This window comes from Salvelinus fontinalis, chromosome 9 (genome assembly GCF_029448725.1).
Source record: "Salvelinus fontinalis isolate EN_2023a chromosome 9, ASM2944872v1, whole genome shotgun sequence".
Classification (NCBI taxonomy): Eukaryota; Metazoa; Chordata; class Actinopteri; order Salmoniformes; family Salmonidae; genus Salvelinus; species Salvelinus fontinalis.
In genome coordinates this window covers 57,267,849-57,294,380 of record NC_074673.1, presented here as the reverse complement: position 1 = coordinate 57,294,380, position 26,532 = coordinate 57,267,849, and the positions used below count along the sequence as shown (strand labels likewise).

At 41.3% G+C, this 26,532-nt stretch overlaps 1 protein-coding gene across 3 annotated transcripts in view; it reads left to right on the top strand.

Moving 5' to 3' along the window:
* osbpl5 (oxysterol binding protein-like 5) overlaps nt 1–26,045 on the top strand; it is a 114,691-nt gene extending 88,646 nt beyond the window's left edge. For all 3 annotated transcript variants that reach the window (XM_055934946.1, XM_055934945.1, XM_055934947.1), the window contains 10 exons: nt 11,331–11,427; nt 11,612–11,710; nt 16,188–16,285; nt 18,921–19,010; nt 19,236–19,372; nt 19,469–19,648; nt 19,862–19,997; nt 20,380–20,494; nt 21,028–21,130; nt 22,952–26,045. In XM_055934946.1, the coding sequence (XP_055790921.1) occupies nt 11,331–11,427; nt 11,612–11,710; nt 16,188–16,285; nt 18,921–19,010; nt 19,236–19,372; nt 19,469–19,648; nt 19,862–19,997; nt 20,380–20,494; nt 21,028–21,130; nt 22,952–23,087 (1,191 nt within the window). In that variant the 3' untranslated portion in view covers nt 23,088–26,045. The remainder of the gene's footprint in view (nt 1–11,330; nt 11,428–11,611; nt 11,711–16,187; nt 16,286–18,920; nt 19,011–19,235; nt 19,373–19,468; nt 19,649–19,861; nt 19,998–20,379; nt 20,495–21,027; nt 21,131–22,951) is intronic.
* The last annotated feature ends 487 nt before the right edge of the window (nt 26,046–26,532 follow it).

The following is a 26,532-nucleotide window of genomic DNA, read 5'->3' as shown; positions in this document are numbered from 1 at the left end:
GACCTGAGGCCATGTTAGTGGCAAATCTACATGCTTCGTCCCCAGACTTCAGCTGCCTCCTAACCAAACTCATTGACAGCCCTACTGCTTAATATTACAGTTATGTATCTGAAATACCAGTATTGGACAAGTCCAAGTAGTAACCTACGTCCCCGTGTCACACTGTTCTCTTCTGTTTTGTGCCTAATGAACACGACCCAGATGACGGTACCATTAATGACCTCACATCTGACCCAGTCCAATCATTCAGTTTCCCCTAAATCAGTGGGTCTCAACCGGTTTTGCCTGGGGACCCAAATTTGACAATGACAATAGAGCCGTGACCCAATAGTATAGACTATTGATGATTTACATTTTGTAATGTTGTATTGCAGCTGCCTTCTTGGGCAGGCTTCACATGCAAAATGGACTCTGTCTCAATGGGATACTATTATGATATTTAAAAAATGAACAGTAACACACACCAGTCCAATAATGTTAACAGTAACACACACCAGTCCAATAATGTTAACAGTAACACACACCAGTCCAATAATGTTAACGGTAACACACACCAGTCCAATAATGTTAACAGTAACACACACCAGTCCAATAATGTTAACAGTAACACACACCAGTCCAATAATGTTAAAAGTAACACACACCAGTCCAATAATGTTAACACACACCAGTCCAATAATGTTAACAGTAACACACACCAGTCCAATAATGTTAACGGTAACACACACCAGTCCAATAATGTTAACGGCAACACACACCAGTCCAATAATGTTAACAGTAACACACACCAGTCCAATAATGTTAACGGTAACACACACCAGTCCAATAATGTTAACGGTAACACACATCAGTCCAATAATGTTAACGGTAACACACACCAGTCCAATAATGTTAACAGTAACACACACCAGTCCAATAATGTTAACGGTAACACACATCAGTCCAATAATGTTAATGAACAGTAACACACACCAGTCCAATAATGTTAATGAACAGTAACACACACCAGTCCAATAATGTTAATGAACAGTAACACACACCAGTCCAATAATGTTAATGAACAGTAACACACACCAGTCCAATAATGTTAACGGTAACACACACCAGTCCAATAATGTTAACGGTAACACACACCAGTCCAATAATGTTAACGGTAACACACATCAGTCCAATAATGTTAACGGTAACACACACCAGTCCAATAATGTTAACGGTAACACACACCAGTCCAATAATGTTAACGGTAACACACACCAGTCCAATAATGTTAAAAGTAACACACACCAGTCCAATAATGTTAACACACACCAGTCCAATAATGTTAACAGTAACACACACCAGTCCAATAATGTTAACGGTAACACACATCAGTCCAATAATGTTAACGGTAACACACACCAGTCCAATAATGTTAACAGTAACACACACCAGTCCAATAATGTTAACGGTAACACACATCACTCCAATAATGTTAACAGTAACACACACCAGTCCAATAATGTTAATGAACAGTAACACACACCAGTCCAATAATGTTAATGAACAGTAACACACACCAGTCCAATAATGTTAATGAACAGTAACACACACCAGTCCAATAATGTTAACGGTAACACACACCAGTCCAATAATGTTAACGGTAACACACATCAGTCCAATAATGTTAACGGTAACACACACCAGTCCAATAATGTTAACGGTAACACACACCAGTCCAATAATGTTAACGGTAACACACACCAGTCCAATAATGTTAACGGTAACACACATCAGTCCAATAATGTTAACGGTAACACACACCAGTCCAATAATGTTAACGGTAACACACATCAGTCCAATAATGTTAACGGTAACACACACCAGTCCAATAATGTTAACGGTAACACACACCAGTCCAATAATGTTAACGGTAACACACACCAGTCCAATAATGTTAATGAACAGTAACACACACCAGTCCAATAATGTTAATGAACAGTAACACACACCAGTCCAATAATGTTAATGAACAGTAACACACACCAGTCCAATAATGTTAACGGTAACACACACCAGTCCAATAATGTTAACAGTAACACACACCAGTCCAATAATGTTAATGAACAGTAACACACACCAGTCCAATAATGTTAATGAACAGTAACACACACCAGTCCAATAATGTTAACGGTAACACACACCAGTCCAATAATGTTAACGGTAACACACACCAGTCCAATAATGTTAACGGTAACACACACCAGTCCAATAATGTTAACAGTAACACACACCAGTCCAATAATGTTAACAGTAACACACACCAGTCCAATAATGTTAATGAACAGTAACACACACCAGTCCAATAATGTTAATGAACAGTAACACACACCAGTCCAATAATGTTAATGAACAGTAACACACACCAGTCCAATAATGTTAATGAACAGTAACACACACCAGTCCAATAATGTTAACGGTAACACACACCAGTCCAATAATGTTAACGGTACCACACATCAGTCCAATAATGTTAACGGTAACACACACCAGTCCAATAATGTTAACGGTAACACACACCAGTCCAATAATGTTAACAGTAACACACACCAGTCCAATAATGTTAACGGTAACACACATCAGTCCAATAATGTTAACGGTAACACACACCAGTCCAATAATGTTAACAGTAACACACACCAGTCCAATAATGTTAACAGTAACACACACCAGTCCAATAATGTTAACAGTAACACACACCAGTCCAATAATTTTAACAGTAACACACACTAGTCCAATAATGTTAACGGTAACACACATCAGTCCAATAATGTTAACAGTAACACACACCAGTCCAATAATGTTAATGAACAGTAACACACACCAGTCCAATAATGTTAATGAACAGTAACACACACCAGTCCAATAATGTTAATGAACAGTAACACACACCAGTCCAATAATGTTAATGAACAGTAACACACACCAGTCCAATAATGTTAACGGTAACACACACCAGTCCAATAATGTTAACGGTAACACACACCAGTCCAATAATGTTAACGGTAACACACACCAGTCCAATAATGTTAACAGTAACACACACCAGTCCAATAATGTTAACGGTAACACACACCAGTCCAATAATGTTAACGGTAACACACACCAGTCCAATAATGTTAACGGTAACACACACCAGTCCAATAATGTTAACGGTAACACACACCAGTCCAATAATGTTAACGGTAACACACACCAGTCCAATAATGTTAACGGTAACACACATCAGTCCAATAATGTTAACAGTAACACACACCAGTCCAATAATGTTAACAGTAACACACACCAGTCCAATAATGTTAACAGTAACACACACCAGTCCAATAATGTTAACGGTAACACACACCAGTCCAATAATTTTAACGGTAACACACACCAGTCCAATAATGTTAACGGTAACACACACCAGTCCAATAATGTTAACGGTAACACACATCAGTCCAATAATGTTAACGGTAACACACACCAGTCCAATAATGTTAACGGTAACACACACCAGTCCAATAATGTTAACAGTAACACACATCAGTCCAATAATGTTAACGGTAACACACACCAGTCCAATAATGTTAACAGTAACACACACCAGTCCAATAATGTTAACAGTAACACACACCAGTCCAATAATGTTAATGAACAGTAACACACACCAGTCCAATAATGTTAATGAACAGTAACACACACCAGTCCAATAATGTTAATGAACAGTAACACACACCAGTCCAATAATGTTAACGGTAACACACACCAGTCCAATAATGTTAACGGTAACACACACCAGTCCAATAATGTTAACGGTAACACACACCAGTCCAATAATGTTAACAGTAACACACACCAGTCCAATAATGTTAACAGTAACACACACCAGTCCAATAATGTTAACGGTAACACACACCAGTCCAATAATGTTAACGGTAACACACACCAGTCCAATAATGTTAACGGTAACACACACCAGTCCAATAATGTTAATGAACAGTAACACACACCAGTCCAATAATGTTAATGAACAGTAACACACACCAGTCCAATAATGTTAATGAACAGTAACACACACCAGTCCAATAATGTTAATGAACAGTAACACACACCAGTCCAATAATGTTAACGGTAACACACACCAGTCCAATAATGTTAACGGTAACACACACCAGTCCAATAATGTTAACGGTAACACACACCAGTCCAATAATGTTAACGGTAACACACACCAGTCCAATAATGTTAACAGTAACACACACCAGTCCAATAATGTTAACAGTAACACACACCAGTCCAATAATGTTAACGGTAACACACATCAGTCCAATAATGTTAACGGTAACACACACCAGTCCAATAATGTTAACAGTAAAACACACCAGTCCAATAATGTTAACAGTAACACACACCAGTCCAATAATGTTAACGGTAACACACATCAGTCCAATAATGTTAACAGTAACACACACCAGTCCAATAATGTTAACAGTAACACACACCAGTCCAATAATGTTAACGGTAACACACATCAGTCCAATAATGTTAACGGTAACACACACCAGTCCAATAATGTTAACGGTAACACACACCAGTCCAATAATGTTAACGGTAACACACACCAGTCCAATAATGTTAACGGTAACACACACCAGTCCAATAATGTTAACAGTAACACACACCAGTCCAATAATGTTAACAGTAACACACACCAGTCCAATAATGTTAACAGTAACACACACCAGTCCAATAATGTTAACAGTAACACACACCAGTCCAATAATGTTAACAGTAACACACACCAGTCCAATAATGTTAACGGTAACACACACCAGTCCAATAATGTTAACGGTAACACACACCAGTCCAATAATGTTAACGGTAACACACACCAGTCCAATAATGTTAACAGTAACACACACCAGTCCAATAATGTTAACAGTAACACACACCAGTCCAATAATGTTAACGGTAACACACACCAGTCCAATAATGTTAACGGTAACACACACCAGTCCAATAATGTTAACGGTAACACACACCAGTCCAATAATGTTAATGAACAGTAACACACACCAGTCCAATAATGTTAATGAACAGTAACACACACCAGTCCAATAATGTTAATGAACAGTAACACACACCAGTCCAATAATGTTAATGAACAGTAACACACACCAGTCCAATAATGTTAACGGTAACACACATCAGTCCAATAATGTTAACGGTAACACACACCAGTCCAATAATGTTAACAGTAACACACACCAGTCCAATAATGTTAACGGTAACACACATCAGTCCAATAATGTTAACGGTAACACACACCAGTCCAATAATGTTAACAGTAACACACACCAGTCCAATAATGTTAACGGTAACACACACCAGTCCAATAATGTTAACGGTAACACACATCAGTCCAATAATGTTAACGGTAACACACACCAGTCCAATAATGTTAACAGTAACACACACCAGTCCAATAATGTTAACAGTAACACACACCAGTCCAATAATGTTAACGGTAACACACACCAGTCCAATAATGTTAACGGTAACACACATCAGTCCAATAATGTTAACGGTAACACACACCAGTCCAATAATGTTAACAGTAACACACACCAGTCCAATAATGTTAATGAACAGTAACACACACCAGTCCAATAATGTTAATGAACAGTAACACACACCAGTCCAATAATGTTAATGAACAGTAACACACACCAGGCCAATAATGTTAACGGTAACACACACCAGTCCAATAATGTTAACGGTAACACACACCAGTCCAATAATGTTAACGGTAACACACACCAGTCCAATAATGTTAACAGTAACACACACCAGTCCAATAATGTTAACAGTAACACACACCAGTCCAATAATGTTAATGAACAGTAACACACACCAGTCCAATAATGTTAATGAACAGTAACACACACCAGTCCAATAATGTTAATGAACAGTAACACACACCAGTCCAATAATGTTAATGAACAGTAACACACACCAGTCCAATAATGTTAATGAACAGTAACACACACCAGTCCAATAATGTTAACAGTAACACACACCAGTCCAATAATGTTAACGGTAACACACACCAGTCCAATAATGTTAACGGTAACACACACCAGTCCAATAATGTTAACAGTAACACACACCAGTCCAATAATGTTAACAGTAACACACACCAGTCCAATAATGTTAACGGTAACACACATCAGTCCAATAATGTTAACGGTAACACACACCAGTCCAATAATGTTAACAGTAACACACACCAGTCCAATAATGTTAATGAACAGTAACACACACCAGTCCAATAATGTTAATGAACAGTAACACACACCAGTCCAATAATGTTAATGAACAGTAACACACACCAGTCCAATAATGTTAATGAACAGTAACACACACCAGTCCAATAATGTTAACGGTAACACACACCAGTCCAATAATGTTAACGGTAACACACACCAGTCCAATAATGTTAACGGTAACACACACCAGTCCAATAATGTTAACAGTAACACACACCAGTCCAATAATGTTAACAGTAACACACACCAGTCCAATAATGTTAACAGTAACACACACCAGTCCAATAATGTTAACGGTAACACACACCAGTCCAATAATGTTAACAGTAACACACACCAGTCCAATAATGTTAACAGTAACACACACCAGTCCAATAATGTTAACGGTAACACACATCAGTCCAATAATGTTAACGGTAACACACACCAGTCCAATAATGTTAACGGTAACACACACCAGTCCAATAATGTTAACGGTAACACACACCAGTCCAATAATGTTAACGGTAACACACATCAGTCCAATAATGTTAACAGTAACACACACCAGTCCAATAATGTTAACAGTAACACACACCAGTCCAATAATGTTAACAGTAACACACACCAGTCCAATAATGTTAACAGTAACACACACCAGTCCAATAATGTTAACAGTAACACACACCAGTCCAATAATGTTAACGGTAACACACACCAGTCCAATAATGTTAACGGTAACACACACCAGTCCAATAATGTTAACGGTAACACACACCAGTCCAATAATGTTAACGGTAACACACACCAGTCCAATAATGTTAACGGTAACACACACCAGTCCAATAATGTTAACAGTAACACACACCAGTCCAATAATGTTAACAGTAACACACACCAGTCCAATAATGTTAACGGTAACACACACCAGTCCAATAATGTTAATGAACAGTAACACACACCAGTCCAATAATGTTAATGAACAGTAACACACACCAGTCCAATAATGTTAATGAACAGTAACACACACCAGTCCAATAATGTTAATGAACAGTAACACACACCAGTCCAATAATGTTAATGAACAGTAACACACACCAGTCCAATAATGTTAACGGTAACACACATCAGTCCAATAATGTTAACGGTAACACACATCAGTCCAATAATGTTAACGGTAACACACACCAGTCCAATAATGTTAACGGTAACACACACCAGTCCAATAATGTTAACGGTAACACACACCAGTCCAATAATGTTAACGGCAACACACATCAGTCCATTAATGTTAACGGTAACACACACCAGTCCAATAATGTTAACGGTAACACACACCAGTCCAATAATGTTAACGGTAACACACACCAGTCCAATAATGTTAATGGTAACACACATCAGTCCAATAATGTTAACGGTAACACACACCAGTCCAATAATGTTAACGGTAACACACACCAGTCCAATAATGTTAACAGTAACACACACCAGTCCAATAATGTTAACAGTAACACACACCAGTCCAATAATGTTAACAGTAACACACACCAGTCCAATAATGTTAACGGTAACACACACCAGTCCAATAATGTTAATGAACAGTAACACACACCAGTCCAATAATGTTAATGAACAGTAACACACACCAGTCCAATAATGTTAACAGTAACACACACCAGGCCAATAATGTTAACAGTAACACACACCAGTCCAATAATGTTAACAGTAACACACACCAGGCCAATAATGTTAACAGTAACACACACCAGTCCAATAATGTTAATGAACAGTAACACACACCAGTCCAATAATGTTAATGAACAGTAACACACACCAGTCCAATAATGTTAACAGTAACACACCAGTCCAATAATGTTAATGAACAGTAACACACACCAGTCCAATAATGTTAATGAACAGTAACACACACCAGTCCAATAATGTTAACAGTAACACACACCAGTCCAATAATGTTAACAGTAACACACACCAGTCCAATAATGTTAATGAACAGTAACACACACCAGTCCAATAATGTTAATGAACAGTAACACACACCGGTCCAATAATGTTAACAGTAACACACACCAGTCCAATAATGTTAACAGTAACACACACCAGGCCAATAATGTTAACAGTAACACACACCAGTCCAATAATGTTAATGAACAGTAACACACACCAGTCCAATAATGTTAATGAACAGTAACACACACCAGTCCAATAATGTTAACAGTAACACACACCAGTCCAATAATGTTAATGAACAGTAACACACACCAGTCCAATAATGTTAATGAACAGTAACACACACCGGTCCAATAATGTTAACGGTAACACACACCAGTCCAATAATGTTAACGGTAACACACATCAGTCCAATAATGTTAATGAACAGTAACACACACCAGTCCAATAATGTTAACAGTAACACACACCAGTCCAATAATGTTAACAGTAACACACACCAGTCCAATAATGTTAACAGTAACACACACCAGTCCAATAATGTTAATGAACAGTAACACACACCGGTCCAATAATGTTAACGGTAACACACATCAGTCCAATAATGTTAATGAACAGTAACACACACCAGTCCAATAATGTTAATGAACAGTAACACACACCAGTCCAATAATGTTAATGAACAGTAACACACACCGGTCCAATAATGTTAACACACACCAGTCCAATAATGTTAACAGTAACACACACCAGTCCAATAATGTTAACGGTAACACACATCAGTCCAATAATGTTAACGGTAACACACACCAGTCCAATAATGTTAACAGTAACACACACCAGTCCAATAATGTTAACAGTAACACACACCAGTCCAATAATGTTAATGAACAGGAATACACTTCTTGTAGTCAGCTGTAACTTTAAACAGAGGAGATAAGGAACACAATAGGCATTCTGCATTTTAAGTTATGTTGTTTTGAAGTAATTCTTCTAGCTCTGCGTTTTTGATATTGAGTAATAATAGCTACACAATAGCAATGTGTAGCCTGTGTCCAAAACACCCTCGTCTTGAATGTCTTGTGCATTTGTTCAGCTCCAATGCTTTGACGATGTCCGATCCGCTGTCGGTAGTCATACATACTTGCCGCGACTCTTTCAAGCCCCGGGATGCAAGTGCCTCCCTCAGCTCAGCTGCAATTATTTTTCCCGGCGTGGTCGTCTGGGAAATAAGAGGTCTAAAGGCATTTGCTTTGCAGCTTCCAGTTGTCGTCAATGTAATGAATCGCGAGGCTAACGTATGGCTCTGTGGTCCGGCTTGACCATACGTCTGCAGTGGTGGAGAGGAATGCAGCGTTGCGGATTTCGTTGGCAACTCTGTCCCGAGTTCTGTCAGACATGTTTTTGCTGAAGTATTTACGGCTCGGGATCTCATATCTTGGGTCTAGAGTTCTCATCAGCTTGGTGAAACCGTCTTTCTCCACAGTTTGAATTGGTTCTATGTCTTTCGCTGTGTGATACATAATTGCACTCGTTATCTCATTCCACTTCTTGCTCTTCTTGTCTTAGGCAGTACCACTAACGAATGATTCCTTGAGGGATAGCTGAGTGCGGGTCTGGCTTGAAGATGTCTTGCTCCAGGGGTTTGCTGCCCGCATTCTGGTAGATACTTCACATTCACGCACATGCAGGGTTTTCAGGTGGTGAGAAAGTTTGCTGGTGTTTCCACGTTTGACTAGCACAATGCGTCGACACGACTTACACAGTACTGTTTGTTGGTCGAGGTCGGATATCTTGAAGCCAGGCCAATGCAAAATCCATATCATGGCACAACGTCATAGCGGTATTCACGTTCATACCGGTATACCGCCCACCCCCACTCACTACTGTAAGTCACTCTATATAAGAGTGACTGCTAAATGACTCAAATGTAAATGGTTCCACATCGCACTCGGTAATTTTCTATGGGATTAAGGTCTGGAGACTGGCTAGGCCACTCCAAGACCTTAATGTGCTTCTTCTTGAGCCACTCCTTTGTTGCCTTGGCCGTGTGTTTTGGGTCATTGTCATGCTGGAATACCCCATCTACGACCCATTTTCAATGCCCTGGCTGAGGGAAGGAGGTTCTCACGCAAGATTTGACGATACATGGCCCCGTCTTTTGTGTTTCTTCCATTTGCGAATAATTGCACCAACTGTTGTCACCTTCTCACCAAGCTGCTTGGCGATGGTCTTGTAGCCCATTCCAGCCTTGTGTAGGTCTACAATCTTGTCTTGGAGAGCTCTTTGGACTTGGCCATGGTGGAGAGTCTGGAATCTGATTGATTGATTGCTTCTGTGGACAGGTGTCTTTTATACAGGTAACAAGCTGAGATTAGGAGCACTCCCTTTAAGAGTGTGCTCCCAATCTCAGCTCGTTACCTGTATAAAAGACACCTGGGAGCCAGAAATCTTTCTGATTGAGAGGGGGTCAAATACTTATTTCCCTCATTAAAATGCAAATCAAGTTATAACATTTTTGACATGCGTTTCTCTGGATTTTTTTGTTGTTATTCTGTCTCTCACTGTTCAACTAAACCTACCATTAAAATTATAGACTGATCATTTCTTTGTCAGTGGGCAAATGTACAAAATCAGCAGGGGGGGGGGGATCAAATACTTTCCCACCCTCACTGTATGTGTGTGTTTATGGGGCGAGAATGTTATTGTATTGGTCATTGAGTGTGTGCAGCACAAGAACCCTCAGAGTCCGAACATAACTAGCCATTTTACTACTGCGGACTCGCTGCACGAGTAAAGTGAACAACAATAAGCGGTGCACAGTGCATACACACCTGTGTAAGCAGTGCGGCGGTATCCTTTCAAAATCAACATTTTGGTACGGCGTTTACCTTAAAAAATATATATGCTTAATATATTATTTTATACAAGTCGTGTGACCCCTTAAAATCCTCAAGCGGACCCCATGGAGGTCGCGACTTCCCCCAGTTGAGAATCACTGCCCTAAATAACACACTCCCTATTTTTATATCTCAGATCTCCCACCACCCACCGATCTCTGCCTTCTACATCTGCAACAAGAAGGACGGCTTCTATATCAGCGGCAGCATCTTGGCCAAGTCCAAGTTTTACGGTACGCTGGGTTATTTTGCACACCACAATCTTTGTTCTTGTGTAGTCAATCTGTTAGGTCGGGAATTCAATTGAGCTTCATGGTGTTTCTATCTATGCCTAAAGGTGTCTATGAAACAGATCTTTACAGCATGAACAGATCTGGGACCAGGTTGAAAGATGTAAATTCTAATTTCCTGTTCCAGGTAACTCTCTGTCTGCCATACTGGATGGCAGGGCCAGATTGATGCTGCTGGGCAGGGATGAGGAGTACGTCATCACCATGCCTTACGCCCACTGTAAAGGTACTACTTTTAAAAAATCCATAAACGGTCTTTCTGGAATCTAAATATCTCTGGTTTTCTGAGCAACTCTAACTTTGAATCCGTAATTGCTGCATCCATTGTTGGGCTTGTGTATATTCATATCATTCATTTTAAAAATGAACACGAGCTTAGTTCAACAGTCGTACCCCATCAGAACCCAATATAAGTACATCTAAACAAATGCTGTATAGCAGGGGTGTCAAACAAATTTTGCCCCGGGGGGCTAATTCAGTCTACGACATTTCCTCGGCGTAAACATTTGCAAAGGATAGTCCTCTATTCATTGTTTTTGGAATTGTCAATACTCCCTGACTGTCTAGCTTTACATTTCTGTGATTCATTAGCGAGCTGGAAACATTCAAGAAACTCTAAGACTGTAGGTCCGTTATCATTTCTACACGGCGTCGATTCGGTTTCAGTCATTTGAAAAATACAGTGCATTCGGAAAGTATTCAGACCCCTTAACATTTTTCACATTTTGTTACGTTACAGCCCTTTTCTAAAATTGATGAAAAAACATATTTTATTTAATCAATCTACACATAATAACCCATAATGAAAAAGCAAAAAAACACATTTTTAGAAATGTTTGCAAATGTATTACAATTCAAAAACAAATACCTGATTTACATAAGTATTCAGACCCTTTGCTATGAGACTAGAAATTGAGCTCAGGTGCATCCTGTTTCCATTCATCATCCTTGAAGTTTCTACAACTTGATTGGAGTTCACCTGTGGTAAATTCAAAATTCAATTGATTGAACATGATTTTGAAAGGCACACACCTGTCTATATAAGGTCCCACAGTTGACAGTGCATGTCAGAGAAAAAAACAAGCCATGAGGTCGAAGGAACTGTCTGTAGAGCTCTGAGACAGGATTGTGTCGAGGCACAGATCTGGGGAAGGGTACCAAAACATTTCTGCAGCATTGAAGGTCCCCAAGAACACAGTGGCCTCCATTCTTAAATGGAAGAAGTTTGGAACCATCAAGTCTTCTTAGAGCTGGCTGGAGCCAAACTGAGCAATCGGGGGAGAAAGGGCTTGGTCAGGGAGGTAACCTAGAACCCGATGGTCACTCTGACAGAGCTCCAGAGTTCCTCTGTGGAGGTGGGAGAAACTTCCAGAAGGACAACCATCTCTGTGGCACTCAACCAATCAGGCCTTTATGGTAGAGTGGCCAGACGGAAGCCACTCCTCAGTAAAAGGCACAGGACAGCCCGCTTGGAGTTTGCCAAAATGGACCTAAAGGACTCTGACCATGAGAAACAAGATGGTCTGATCTCTGGTCTGATGAAACCAAGATTGAACTCTTTGGCCTGAATGCCAAGCGTCACGTCTGGAGGAAACCTAGCACCATCCCTACTGTGAAGCATGGTGGTGGCAGCATCATGCTGTGGGGATGTTTTCAGCGGCAGGCACTGGGAGACTAGTCAGGATCGAGGGAAAGATGAACGGAGCAACGTACAGAGAGATCCTTGATGAAAACCTACTCCAGAGCGCTCAGTACCTCAGACTGGGGTGACGGTTCACCTTCCAACAGGACAACGCAGGAGTGGCTTTGAGAAAAGTCTCTGAATGCCCTTGAGTGGCCCAGCCAGAGCCCGGACTTGAACCCAATCTAACATCTCTGGAGGGACCTGAAAATAGCTGTGCAGCGATGCTCCCCATACAACCCGACAGAGCTTGAGAGGATCTGCAGAGGAGAATGGGAGAAACTCTCCAAATACAGGTGTGCCTAGCGTGAGCGTCATACCCAAGAAGAGTCAACGCTGTAATTGTTGCCAAAGCTGCTTCAACAAAGTGCTGAGTAAAGAGTTTGAATAATTATGAAAATTCTAAAAAGTTGTTTTTGCTTTGTCGTTATGGGGTATTGTGTATAGATTGATGAGGGGGAAAAACAACAATTTAATCCATTTTAGAATAAGGCAATAATGTAACAAAATGTGGAAAATGTCAAGGGGTCTGAATACTCTCTGAAGGCACTGTATATTGAGTTTTTTTTTGCTCAAACCACCCGCAGGCCAGATTTGTGCCGACACAGATTGGCCTCAAAACATGGTTAAAACTATAATTTTGTTATCGTGGATGCTCAGTCCTTGCATCCATAGCTCTGTCTCTGAATTTGAGAGGCTACATTTCTCCAGGCCCATCCCTCAAATTTTTACCAAGACAGGCGGGTTGACCGCTTTGCCATTGTTTCAACAAGGATTGTAGTTTTAACACTAGAAATGCTGTGCCTCGATGGACTCCTCTTCAAGTCATTCTGACTGCAGCATTCTAACAGTGTAATTCATGTATTTCATATATGCTATTATTATTTCAAATAACAGTAGCATTTATTAGTTTGTTACTGTAGGATATATATAAACTGAAAAAAACACATACGCCAACATTCGTTTTAAAAACAAAATATTAGTGAAGGGCCTTTGTTACAACTGTGAAACAGATAGCATATGTGTTGGAACAAGGTAACAGCTGCTTTTTATAATGACAAAATGTAAATACCCCAACCACCAAGACGGTCAAATGATGAAAACATCAGTAGCCTAAACATTATAAGCGCCAAGTGGCCTCGCTAAATAGTGAAACTCACACATATTCCAGTGTCGGGAGAAGGAGCGGAGCTACTGTCAGGAGAAAGAGGGGCAACTGGGGACAACCATTCTAATAATGACAAGCCCTCCTAAAACTGGTTATAACTCCAGTTTTGTTTGTGATATTAAGATTCTAACAACGACAGTGTGTTCTAAACTTATTTAGGAAAAGTCAAGGACGGAGGGGGGCATTAATGAAAAACATTGGCTGCTTTAGCGGTTCTAGTGTTAAAGGCTTGTCTTTTCTGATCTGCTTATTCCAGTGCCCGAGTAATGGTTTTGTCTTACTTTCATAATACAGTTGAAGTCGGAAGTTTACTTAGGTTGGAGTCATTAAAACTCGTTTTTCAACCACTTCCAAGAAGTGGGCCGCAACTGGATATATGTTTGAATGATTCCCTTAATTTGTTCAGAGCACTTTGAATAGCGCTTATTTAGGTACGCAAGAATGCTTCTTTCTCCAGACTGTCCTTGAAAAAGATCATGTCTCGATTTGTTTTGAATTTTCTCAATGGCAGTATTCAAATCGGACCATTTTTATACCCCCCTCTCCTTGAATTTTCTTTGCGTCACAGTCATATTTCTGTCGAAATCTGATTGTTTTTTGCAAATTCCTTTGATTCGACAGAATTGGGTGTAGGGCAAACTGTTGTCTCTTATCAGCGTTGAAGCTCTGCTAGCTAGCTACAAGCCAGTGATTTGTTTAGCAAAGCAATGTCAAATTAATATATTTATTTGAATTAACACCTGGGTCAAAACATGAGAAAATAACGACCAGCCTGCTTGGGTAGCAACTTAAGAACGCAAAAGTTGTCCGATGCGGGCCTGGAGGCAAGGGGAAATAATGGCAGTGAGTGGCCAGTGTGAGAGCTCACTCAACTTATCGGCAGCCCCTAACATGGAGAACCGAAAGTGCTAGAGTGCCATTTTAGCAGGCTACGATTTGAGTGGGATGTATTCTCAGCCAAAGAGGCAAACACTGGCTGTCACCAACCAGCACCAGACCATGGACAGTTCTTCCCGTCGTGTGCCATCAACGGAAACGTCACTATTAACATAACATCACAAACTAGCTTTGTTAGCTTGGACTCGTCAACCATAATAGTTGTTGCCTATGTAGGCCTTTTAGATATTTATTAAATCATTATTTATGTAAGTTCTTGTCTCATCATCATTAAATCTCTGCTAGCTAGATTCCAGTGATTTGTTTAGCATAGCAACGTCGAATTAATAGAATTAACAAATGACCAACCCGCTTTGACATGCACATTCAGAATGCAAAAACCATTTTACTCGTTAAAATGTTAACGAGAATTATTTTATTCATATTTGTTTAACTATGTTGGCAACGATTTACTAAAAGCAATTATTGCTTGAGTACCCGGGGATTATCGTGTGATAACTCCCTCCGAAGGGCTGTTCCCGGGCCTCGGCTTTGCCTTGGGCCTAAGAACAGCCCTTAGTCATTAGTTATAGTACGATAACCTTACTGCTTAAACACCCAGTCCCCTTATCTGATTATCAGCCGGGTCTGAAAAACAAGATTCTCTTCCTCAATGTGCCGCGAACTCAAAATAGATGAAAAGCCGCAATTATCAAGCGTTCTTATTTTGCATAACCAAACTGCCTACTATTTAGATGGGTAATCGAGCATGGCCCATTTACTGACTGCTTACTGTCTAAAGTGTGTACTTCTTTCCAACTGCTTTCTGTCTGAAGTGGCTTGCCTTGTAGCTCCTGTATTTACACTGTTGTTCTGGCTCTGTTGCATTCGCTGACCTTTTCCATTTCGTTCATGATAGGAGTGTTTCTACGTGTGTGTGTGTGTGTGTGTAAATGTTGCTCCTTGTTTCTATATTAGGTATTCTGTATGGCACCATGACACTGGAGCTGGGAGGGAAGATCACTATTGAGTGTGAGAAAACCAAATATGTGGCAGAACTGGAGTTCAAGTTGAAGGTATGTGTGTGTTTGTGTGTACTTCCTACGTTCGCATCTTTTCCATGTTGTGCAGAAACATACATACGAAATGAATAAAAACAGACTTTGGTGAAACAACTGCGCAGTGAGAGGCAAAAGAAAACTAGAGGCAGACCCATATATAGTTGAAGTCGGAGGTTTACATACACTTAGGTTGGAGTCATTAAAACTCGTTTTTCAACCACTTCACAATTTTTTTGTAAACAAACTATAGTTCTGGCAAGTCAGTTAGGACATCTACTTTGTGCATGACAAGTCATTTTTCCAACAATAGTTTACAGACAGATTATTTCACTGTATCACAATTCCAGTGGGTCAGAAGTTTAGATACACCAAGTTGACTGTGCCTTTAAACAGCTTGGAACATTCCAGAAAATTATGTCAATGCTTTAGAAGCTTCTGATAGGCTAATTGCCATAATTTGAGTCAATTGGAGGTGTACCTGTGGATGTATTTCAAGGGCTACCTTCAAACTCAGTGCCTCTTTGCTTGACATCATGGGAAAATCAAAATAAATCAGCCAAGACCCCAGAAAAAAATATGTAGACCTCCACAAGTCTGGTTCATCCTTGGGAGCAATTTCCAAACGCCTGAAGGTACCACGTTTATCTGTACAAACAATAGTACGCAAGTATATGGGACCACGCAGCCGTCATACCACTCAGGAAGGAGACGTGTTCTGTCTCCTAGAGATTAACATACTTTGGTGCGAAAAGTGCAAATCAATCCCAGAACAACAGCAAAGGACCTTGTGAAGATGCTGGGGGAAACAGGTACAAAAGTATCTATATCCACAGTAAAACGAGTCCTATATCGACATAACCTGAAAGGCCGCTCAGCAAGGAAGAAGCCAATGCTCCGAAACCGCCATAAAAAAGACAGACTACGGTTTGCAACTGCACATGGAGACAAAGATCGTACTTTTTGGAGAAATGTCCTCTGGTCTGATGAAACAAAAATAGAACTGTTTGGCCATAATGATCATCGTTATGTTTGGAGAAAAAAGGGGGAGGCTTGCAAGCCGAAGAATACCACCCCAACCGTGAAGCACGGGGGTGGCAGCATCATGTTGTGGGGATGCTTTGCTACATAATGATCATCGTTATGTTTGGAGAAAAAAGGGGGAGGATTGCAAGCTGAATAATACTATCCCAACCGTGAAGCACGGGGGTGGCAGCATCATGTTGTGGGGATGCTTTGCTACAGGAGGGACTGGTGCAATTCACAAAATAGATGGCATAATGAGGTAGGAAAATTATGTGGATATATTGAAGCAATATTTCAAGACATCAGTCAGGAAGTTAAAGCTTGGATGCAAATGGGTCTTCCAAATGGACAATGACCCCAAGCATACTTCCAAAGTTGTAGCAAAATCTCCTTAAGGACAACAAAGTCAAGGTATTGGAGTGGCCATTACAAAGCCCTGACCTCAATCCTATAGAACATTTGTAGGCAGAACTGAAAAAGCGTGTGCGAGCAAGGAGGCCTACAAACCATCTCTGTCAGGAGGAATGGGCCAAAATATACCCAACTTATTGTGGGAAGCTTGTGGAAGGCTACCCGAAACGACGTTTGACCCAAGTTAAACAATTTAAAGGCAATGCTACCATGTACTAATTGAGTGTATGTAAACTTCTGACCAACTGGGAATGTGATGAAAGAAAATAAAGCTGAAATAAATAATTCTCTCAATTGTTATTCTGATATTTCACATTGTTAAAATAAAGTGGTGATCCTAAGACAGGGAATTTTTACTCAAATTAAATAAATGTCAGGAATTGTGAAAAACTGAGTTGAAATGTATTTTGCTATGGTGTATGTAAACTTCTGACTTCAACTGTATCCTTTCACCGACTTTATAGGCTGATATTGTCCGTTTAACGATATATCGATATCATCCGATAGCCAATATTAAAAAAAAAAAAAAAAAAAAAAGTTATCCGAACACTTGTGGCCATGATGTCATTACTGTCACAATGTAAGAAATCAATATTTGAAACAAATTTCTTGGACAATTGCTTTTTTTGGATAGCAATTTATGTGGAAAATTGTACTTTTTCATTTCCCCGCTGTAAAACAGTATATCAGCAGATCACGTTTTGTCCCCAAAAATATCAGACCCAAGAAAACCCATATCGGCCGGGCTCAAAAAAAAAACCCAGCTGAATTGATTGTAGACAGCTTCTCTACCAAACAAAAGTAGTTATTTTATGAATTAAATTAACTAGCCACTGCTTGAAAGCAAATAGAAAGACAAAACAGTGAAGGGGCCAGAAAGAAATTGGGGTAAGTACTGTGACCGTTGGTTATTTGAACTGAGTTTGATGGGGTTCGTCCAAAAGGTACTGTTTAAAATGTTTTATTATATTTAAAATGTACTGTTAAAAGGACGTGTAATATATAAAATGACCCGGTAGGATTCAATCCATGAATGGAGACAATGCTGTTTGTAAAGGCAATCAGATGAAATCCCTGTCTAACTGTGACACATGGCACTATGTCATTACATGTGGTAGCTTCAGATCAAGTTGGGTCTCATAAGGTCTAGGAGCAGGGTTGTTGTGTTCTTGCTCTAGTCACCTGTAAGGGACGGTCTTCTCTCTCTGTCTTGTAGCCCTTCCTGGGAGGCTCCAGCAGTGTGAACGTGATCTCGGGAAAGATCCAGCAGGGAGACGAGCTGCTGGCCACGGTGGACGGACACTGGGTAAGAGTACATGCATGCATCTCCCTCTCTCTTATGTGCATGTGCTATCACAATATCCCTCTCTTTCTCTCTCTCTATATGGATGGATGGATGGATGGATGGACGGATGGATTAATGGACGACATACAATAGCATTGGCAATGTACAAAAATAAGGCATGTGTGTAAATAGCACAAAACATATTAAAGGTTGTGTGTGTGCGCATGTGCGTGCGTGTGTGATCAGGATGGTGAGGTGTTCCTACAGGAGAAGAAGTCAGGGCAGCAGGAGCACCTGTGGAACCCTACTCCAGAGGTCCGCAGCACCAGACTGAAGAGGCAGGTGGTACAGCTGGACCAGCAAGGGCAGTTTGAGTCGGAAAGGTAAGGACACACACAACACAGTGTTCTGTCTGCAGGTTTTTACATACATTGGATGGAAGCTTTCCTAAGGCCTTTGTCTGTCTGTGTGCCTTGCAGGCTGTGGCAGCATGTGACCAGGGCTATAGTGGACCGTGACCAGAACCAGGCAACCCAGGAGAAGTTCGTACTGGAGGAGGCTCAGAGGAATCAGGCCAAAGACCGTGGAGACCAACCTTGGCGCCCCAGACTCTTCAACCTGGACTCTGTCACCAACGAATGGACATACACACACATAGAGTATGTACACAGCACACCATCAAGTGGTCATACACACACACAGATAGATAGAGTGCGTACACACACACACACACACCAAATGGCATTACAAATATAACAACTAATACAGACATTGCATCCACACTGGCACACAAACCCCAGAATACATTTCCCCACCTGAAGCTCTGGTATGTATGTGAACTTGCCCTCCCTCCCTCCCTCTCTCCTCTCCAGCACACGGCCGTGGGACCCTGAGCGCTGTCTGGTGCAGTTTGAGAAGCATGGGGTGATCCAGACCAAGGAGAAATCACAGAGGCGACATAAAGGACTGGCGTACAGCCGCGCCTCAGCCTGGGCTAGCCAGCAGAAGGTAAGAGAGAGAGACACACCGATGTTCCCTCTTTCCATCTTAGTTTCTTTGCCAAACTGACTAGTTCTAACCATAGAATTTCAATTAGACTGGACACTCACCGCAGTCTTCTGGTGTTTGTGGACCAGTTGCCATAATGGGTATGCCATTTACAATAGTCTGGCTTCAATGTGTAGTTTTGTGAAGATTTGACATTACAGGTGTGTGTGTGTGTGTGTGTGTGTGTGTGTGTGTGTGTGTGTGTGTGTGTGTGTGTGTGTGTGTGTGTGTGTGTGTGTGTGTGTGTGTGTGTGTGGCGCACGCGTGTCTGTGTGTGTGGCGCGTGTGTGTGTGTGTGTGTGTGTGTGTGTTTGGCGTGGTCTTGCGTGCCCGTGTCTCTCAGGCCCAGGTGAATGGGAAACACAGGAAAGGCAGCAGCCAGCCGTCTAGCTGCAGCCAGAACACTGAGAGCAGCAGCACTACACCAGAACCTACACACGAGTCCTCTGATAATGAAGGTAAGACACACATTCACCACGTCAGAACCTACACACGAGTCCTCTGATAATGAAGGTAAGACACGCACACATTCACCACGTCAGAACCTACACACGAGTCCTCTGATAATGAAGGTAAGACACACATTCACCACGTCAGAACCTACACACGAGTCCTCTGATAATGAAGGTAAGACGCACACATTCACCACGTCAGAACCTACACACGAGTCCTCTGATAATGAAGGTAAGACACACATTCACCACGTCAGAACCTACACACGAGTCCTCTGATAATGAAGGTAAGACGCACACATTCACCACGTCAGAACCTACACACGAGTCCTCTGATAATGAAGGTAAGACACACACATTCACCACGTCAGAACCTACACATGAGTCCTCTGATAAGGAAAGTAAGTAAAAAACACACTTGCTCACAGGCATGCATGTACACACACACACACACACGATCCCCATACATCTCGCCTTGTCTTATCCTCAGACGATCAGTCAACCAAACATAGATTCTCTCTCCCTTGTCACATTACTAGGGTACCTGAACCAGTGTGCACGGTGCAACAAGGAAGTGAAGGACCTCGCTCTCATAGAGGCCTCCATCGCATCCGTACAGAAGACACAGCAAGACATCCAGAGGTAAGAGAGCGCGCGCGCATTTCGCTTTAAACACAAAAGATCATTTAGCAGACGATCTTATCCAGAGCGATTTACAGGAGCAATTAGGGTAAAGCTCAAGGGCACAACGACACCCACATACCGTGCCTTCGGGAAGAATTCAGAACCCTTGACTTTTGACATTTTGTTACGTTACAGCCTTAAACCTGAAATGGATTAAATAAAGAAAACATATCCAGCAATCTACACAATACCCCACAAATACAAAATGAAAACAGTAATACCTTATTTACATAAGTATTCAGACCCTTTACTATGAGACTGGAAATTGAGCTCAGGTGCATCCTGTTTCCATTGATCATCCTTGATGGACTGCCAAGTTGTAGAAACCACCTGTGGTAAATCTAATTGATTGGGCATGATTTGGGAAGGCACACACCTGTCTATATAAGGTCCCACAGTTGACAGTGCATGTCAGAGCAAAAACCAAGCCATGAGGTTGAAGGAACTGTCCGTAGAGCTCCGAGACAGGATTGTGTCGAAGTACAGATCCGGGGAAGGGTACCAAAACATTCCTGCAGCATTGAAGGTCCCTAAGAACATAGTGGCCTCCATCATTCTTAAATGGAAGAAGTTTGGAACCACCAAGTCTCTTCCTAGAGCTGGCCGCCCGGCCAAACTGAACAATCGGAGGAGAAGGGCCTTGGTCAGGGAGGTAACCTAGAACCCGATGGTCACTCTGACAGAGCTCCAGAGTTCCTCTGTCGAGATGGGAGAACCTTGCAGAAGGACAACCATCTCTTCACCACTCCACCAATCAGGCATTGGTGGTAGTGGCCAGACAGAAGCCACTCCTCAGTAAAAGGCACAGGACAGCTTGAAGTTTGCCAAAAGGCACATAAAGGACTCTCAAGCCATGAGAAACAAGATTCTCTGGTCTGATGAAAGATTGAACTCTTTGGCCTGAATGCCACGCGTCACGTCTGGAGGAAACTTGGCACCATCACTACGGAGAAGCATGGTGGTGACACCATAATGCTATGGGGATGTTTTTCAGCGGCAGGGGCTGGGAGACTGGTCAGGGTCAAGGCAAAGATGAATGGAGCAAAGTACAGAGAGATCCTTGATGAAAACCTGCTCCAGAGCGCTCAGGACCTCAGACAAGGGGCGAAGGTTCACCTTCCAACAGGACAACGACCCTGAGCACACAACCAAAGCAACATAGGAATGGCTACGGGACAAGTCTCTGAATGTCCTTGAGGGGCCCAGCCAGAGCCTGGACTTGAACCCGATCAAACATCTCTGGAGAGACCTGAAAATAGCTGTGCAGCAACGCTCCCCATCCAAGCTGACAGAGCTTGAGAAGATCTGCAGAGAAGAATGGGAGAAACTCCCCAAATTAAGGTGTGCCAAGCTTGTAGCGTCATACCCAAGAAGGCTGTAATCGCTGCCAAAGGTGCTTCAACAAAGTACTGAGTAAAGGATCTCAATACTAATGTAAATGTAATATTTAAAATGTTCTAAAAACCTGTTTTTGCTTTGTCGTCATGGGGTATTGTGTGTGTAGATTGATGAGGGGGGAAAACGAATTAATCAGATAGAATAAGGCTGTAACCTAACAAAATGTGGGAAAAGTAATGGGGTCTGAATTCTTTCCGAAGGCACACAATAAACAGGACGCTGCAAGATGGCGATGATAGAGCAACTCTGCCCCCTCCTGGTCAACTTGGGCACCTTCAGTTTTAGCAGGTTTTCAAGTTGTCGTAGTTCATACCAATGCTGGGATAGGAAAGATTTTAGAACTTTGATAGATGACTGAAACTCCTGCCTGTCCTTCCGTAGGAACCTGATAGCGTTGGGTCGTCAACTGGGCCGTCGCCGGGAGACTGAGGACAATGTGACACTAACTGGACGCCACTGTTTCATCCTGTGTGTCCTCCTGCTCTCTCAACTCTTCCTCAACTACATTTTCACCTGAACTAGCCTGTGACAGGAGAAGTTACCCCTCCCCCCCCCAGGCACGGATCTAGGATCAGCTCAACACTCCCTATTAACCCTGACCTTAACTATTAGATGGAGAAGAAGCAACACTGACCTTTGATCAGCGTCTAGGGGCAGCTTCGTCCTGTTCTCCTGATTACGGGAGGGCCACACGTGCCATAGCAATAAACACAGCCACCCACAGCCACCACTCACCTGCCAACCAGAGCGGAGCAGAGCGCCCTCCAGTGTAGCCAGACAGCACGGCACCCAAGCACTTTGGACTGAGAAGACCACGACAGAAAGAGAAGATCAGAAAAAGAAAGAGTGGACTGACTGAGGGTGTTTTTCTAAAAGATGAATGAGAGAATAGGGACTGAATGAGCTCTTTTTTTTATATAGGAATGAGAAGGTATTATGGTTTTACAGAAGAGGATGTTCCACCTGTCTTTTATTAATGGATGTGTACTTTTTATACTCCCCCCTGCAATACTATTGTGTGTGTGTGTGTGTGTGTGTGTGTTGTGTGTACGTACAGTAGGCCCTATGTGGCATTGATGGACTACGGCTTGGAGTCCTTAATAGTCCGCCTTCACTACAGACTTTGGGCCTTAACGCTAAAGCCACAAAGAAGAGAAAACAATGTGACGTCGACAAAACGTTGAGATAAGAAAAAGAAACTTCCAATAATGCATTTGTCTTTCTGTGTAGATCTATAATATGTAACTGTTTGGGCGTTCTGACCAAATTCACGTAGACATATGTGCTATAGATCTGTCACTGATTGAAAGCGAGTCTATGAAGCCGTAGATATGTTCTATGTGCTTCATTTCTATGCTTCCCATGAAGTTTTTGCGTCTTTCGCTTTCGGTTTTGTACACTAGCTTCAAACAGCTGAAAATACGAAATATATTTCCCAGCGGTTTAGATGGTACAATTATACTCTACACTATACTTGCTTGTTTTGTCACAAACTGAAATTTGGCGAATTAGAATTTTTGCAACCAGGAAACAATTTCCGCGTAGTGCATCTAATAATGATGATGATGATTTTACCAAAACAGTATTTATAACCTGAAAGGTAAAGAGTACTTGTTTACAGGTTTGTGTGTGTGTGTGTGTGTGTGTGTTTATATTGACATATATAAACGAAGGGTAGGCAGAGAGCGGCAGGTTAGAAAGCCAAAAGAGGGACGTGTGTCTGTCTGCGTCTGCCTGTAAGCGCCATCAGGGAATGGATTTATAGCACTGCTCTGGTGTAGACCGTGACACTAGTGTAGACAATCAGTCATAGAGGACAGATGGTTGGCGGTGTAGAGAGAATGAACAGGGGGAGAGAAAAAAGTGAAATAACGAAAGACCGTTAAAGGTAATGGGGTTGTCGATGGGTCGGACGGCGCTGTTTGGAAGAACTGTTCTAGATGCGATTACAATTTCTCGGGGATCAATATACCCATATGTATATATTAGTCTGGAGCACACACACACACACACACACACAAGCACTGTGTTACCAATGAGATTCAGAATGTATTTATCGTGTGATTCACCTTGATTTACGGATCATACTCCGCTTGGAAGATGGATGCAAGTGGTGACAATCGCGAGTAAGTTTGTTCTCCCAGCTGTGTATGTTTGCCTCCCGTGTTCGTTTGGCACCAAACAGGAAAATAGACTGAAACAGGAAGTCCTACTGGACTAATTTCCGTTCGGGTTTTAAAATGGGTTGTACCCTATTGAACGTGACCCAGGTGTACCAGGGGAACCAGGTCTGTGATCTAGCCTTGGGATGTTACTCGTACGTACGGACAGTCAGGCAAGTAGGAGTCAAACAGGGTCAAAATTGAAAAACCAACGTCATTGGTTGGTGTAAACTTGCCCTTGTCCAGGCACCCAATGGGGAAGAGGAGATGAAGGAAGTAGGAATTCGACTTTGAATGCTTTGATTCACAGTTTGTTCTCTTGTTTTGCACTCTACTGTCATGTACACAGATCTTTTTGTCATATGAGAATGAAAGAAAATGATTTTTCTAAAAAAAAATATATATATATGTATGTTCATACCTGTTGCATACTGTAGCACCACAGTAAACATTGACATTTTGCCTGGACACCCATTCTTGCTCTGTTGATTGAGTTTCTCCACTAAATGGTCAGTGCTGAAAGTCACGTCTGGTTATACAGTGTTGCAAGGAAAGTCATACAGCATAGACGCTAGCCAGGTTTCCGTAGACCCAGGTTTATCCGACAAATGATGATGGAAACTGTGTTTTTGAATACATGATTGGCGAATAATTGAAGGTACGCAGGTCCCTTGATGTCATCACCTAACTACAAAACTCCACTTCGTTCATTTAATTATAAATTCCTACTTGCTTGCTAAATAAAACAACGTCAACTATCAAAAGAATGTGTCTGCAAAACAAGGGTTGTCCTGACTTTCATGAATGCAAGTTTCGCCGTCGAATTACTTCAGAAACACTTTTAGCCACTTCATTTTCACTTGACACCTTTTTGGTATTTTGCACCAGCTTCCGTCTCTACCGAGGCACGGTCTGGACGATGGCAAAACATGTCATAATAATAATTGATTGAACTTACATTTCTAGACACCCAAAGCTCTTCAAAGTGTAAGGAGAAACTCACCACCCTAACCCCACTTCCATACTCTTTTATTTGTATTTATTTTATTGGCCAATCCTACAGCAAAGTCACTTCGTTTGACTTTTTTACAGTTTGATAAAAGATATGCAGTTAAAACAATAAGACAATAAGCACCCCGCCCCATGGGATCTTTATTGACCACAGAGTTGGGACACCCATTTGAAGTCCCCATCTTCTTCAATTTGATTGAGGAACATTCCATTGTAAAGTTAGTACTTCAACGTTATTCAAATGTAAAATAATGTTGTCAAAGTGTATGGTATAAAATGACAGTGATCTGTCTTTGAACTTACGACCTCGTTCATTCCAGCAGCATATTTCTCGTTGGTTTTTGTTTGTCTTTCCTCTGGTGCGATTCATATGTCTTTGTCTTAAAAATTACTGTCCCATCTGTTGAAGGTCAAGAATAGTATATGTTACTATTAGAGTGAAAGGCTTGTAGGGAAACGAACAATGTTGCTCTATCGAATAGAAGAACTCTTCTGTGCTCTTATCATGTTAGATAACTTGTAGCTAACTTTTGCTACTCTTATCTAAAAAAGAAAACACAACTTACCCTTTTGCCCAAAACTTTTGTCCTTTCTCAATGTTCTGAATTTTAGTGACATTGCCCATTATTTTTCCCGAATGTGTATTTAGTTATTTGGATCTCAATCTTGAACTTGAGATATGCCATTTTGAAAGTTAGGTGTTTCCTGCTGACCGGAATACAAGTCATCACACTCCCTCTTCTGATTGGTCGAGTAGGCGGGCCTTCTGACTTTGTGGCTCTGGTAACT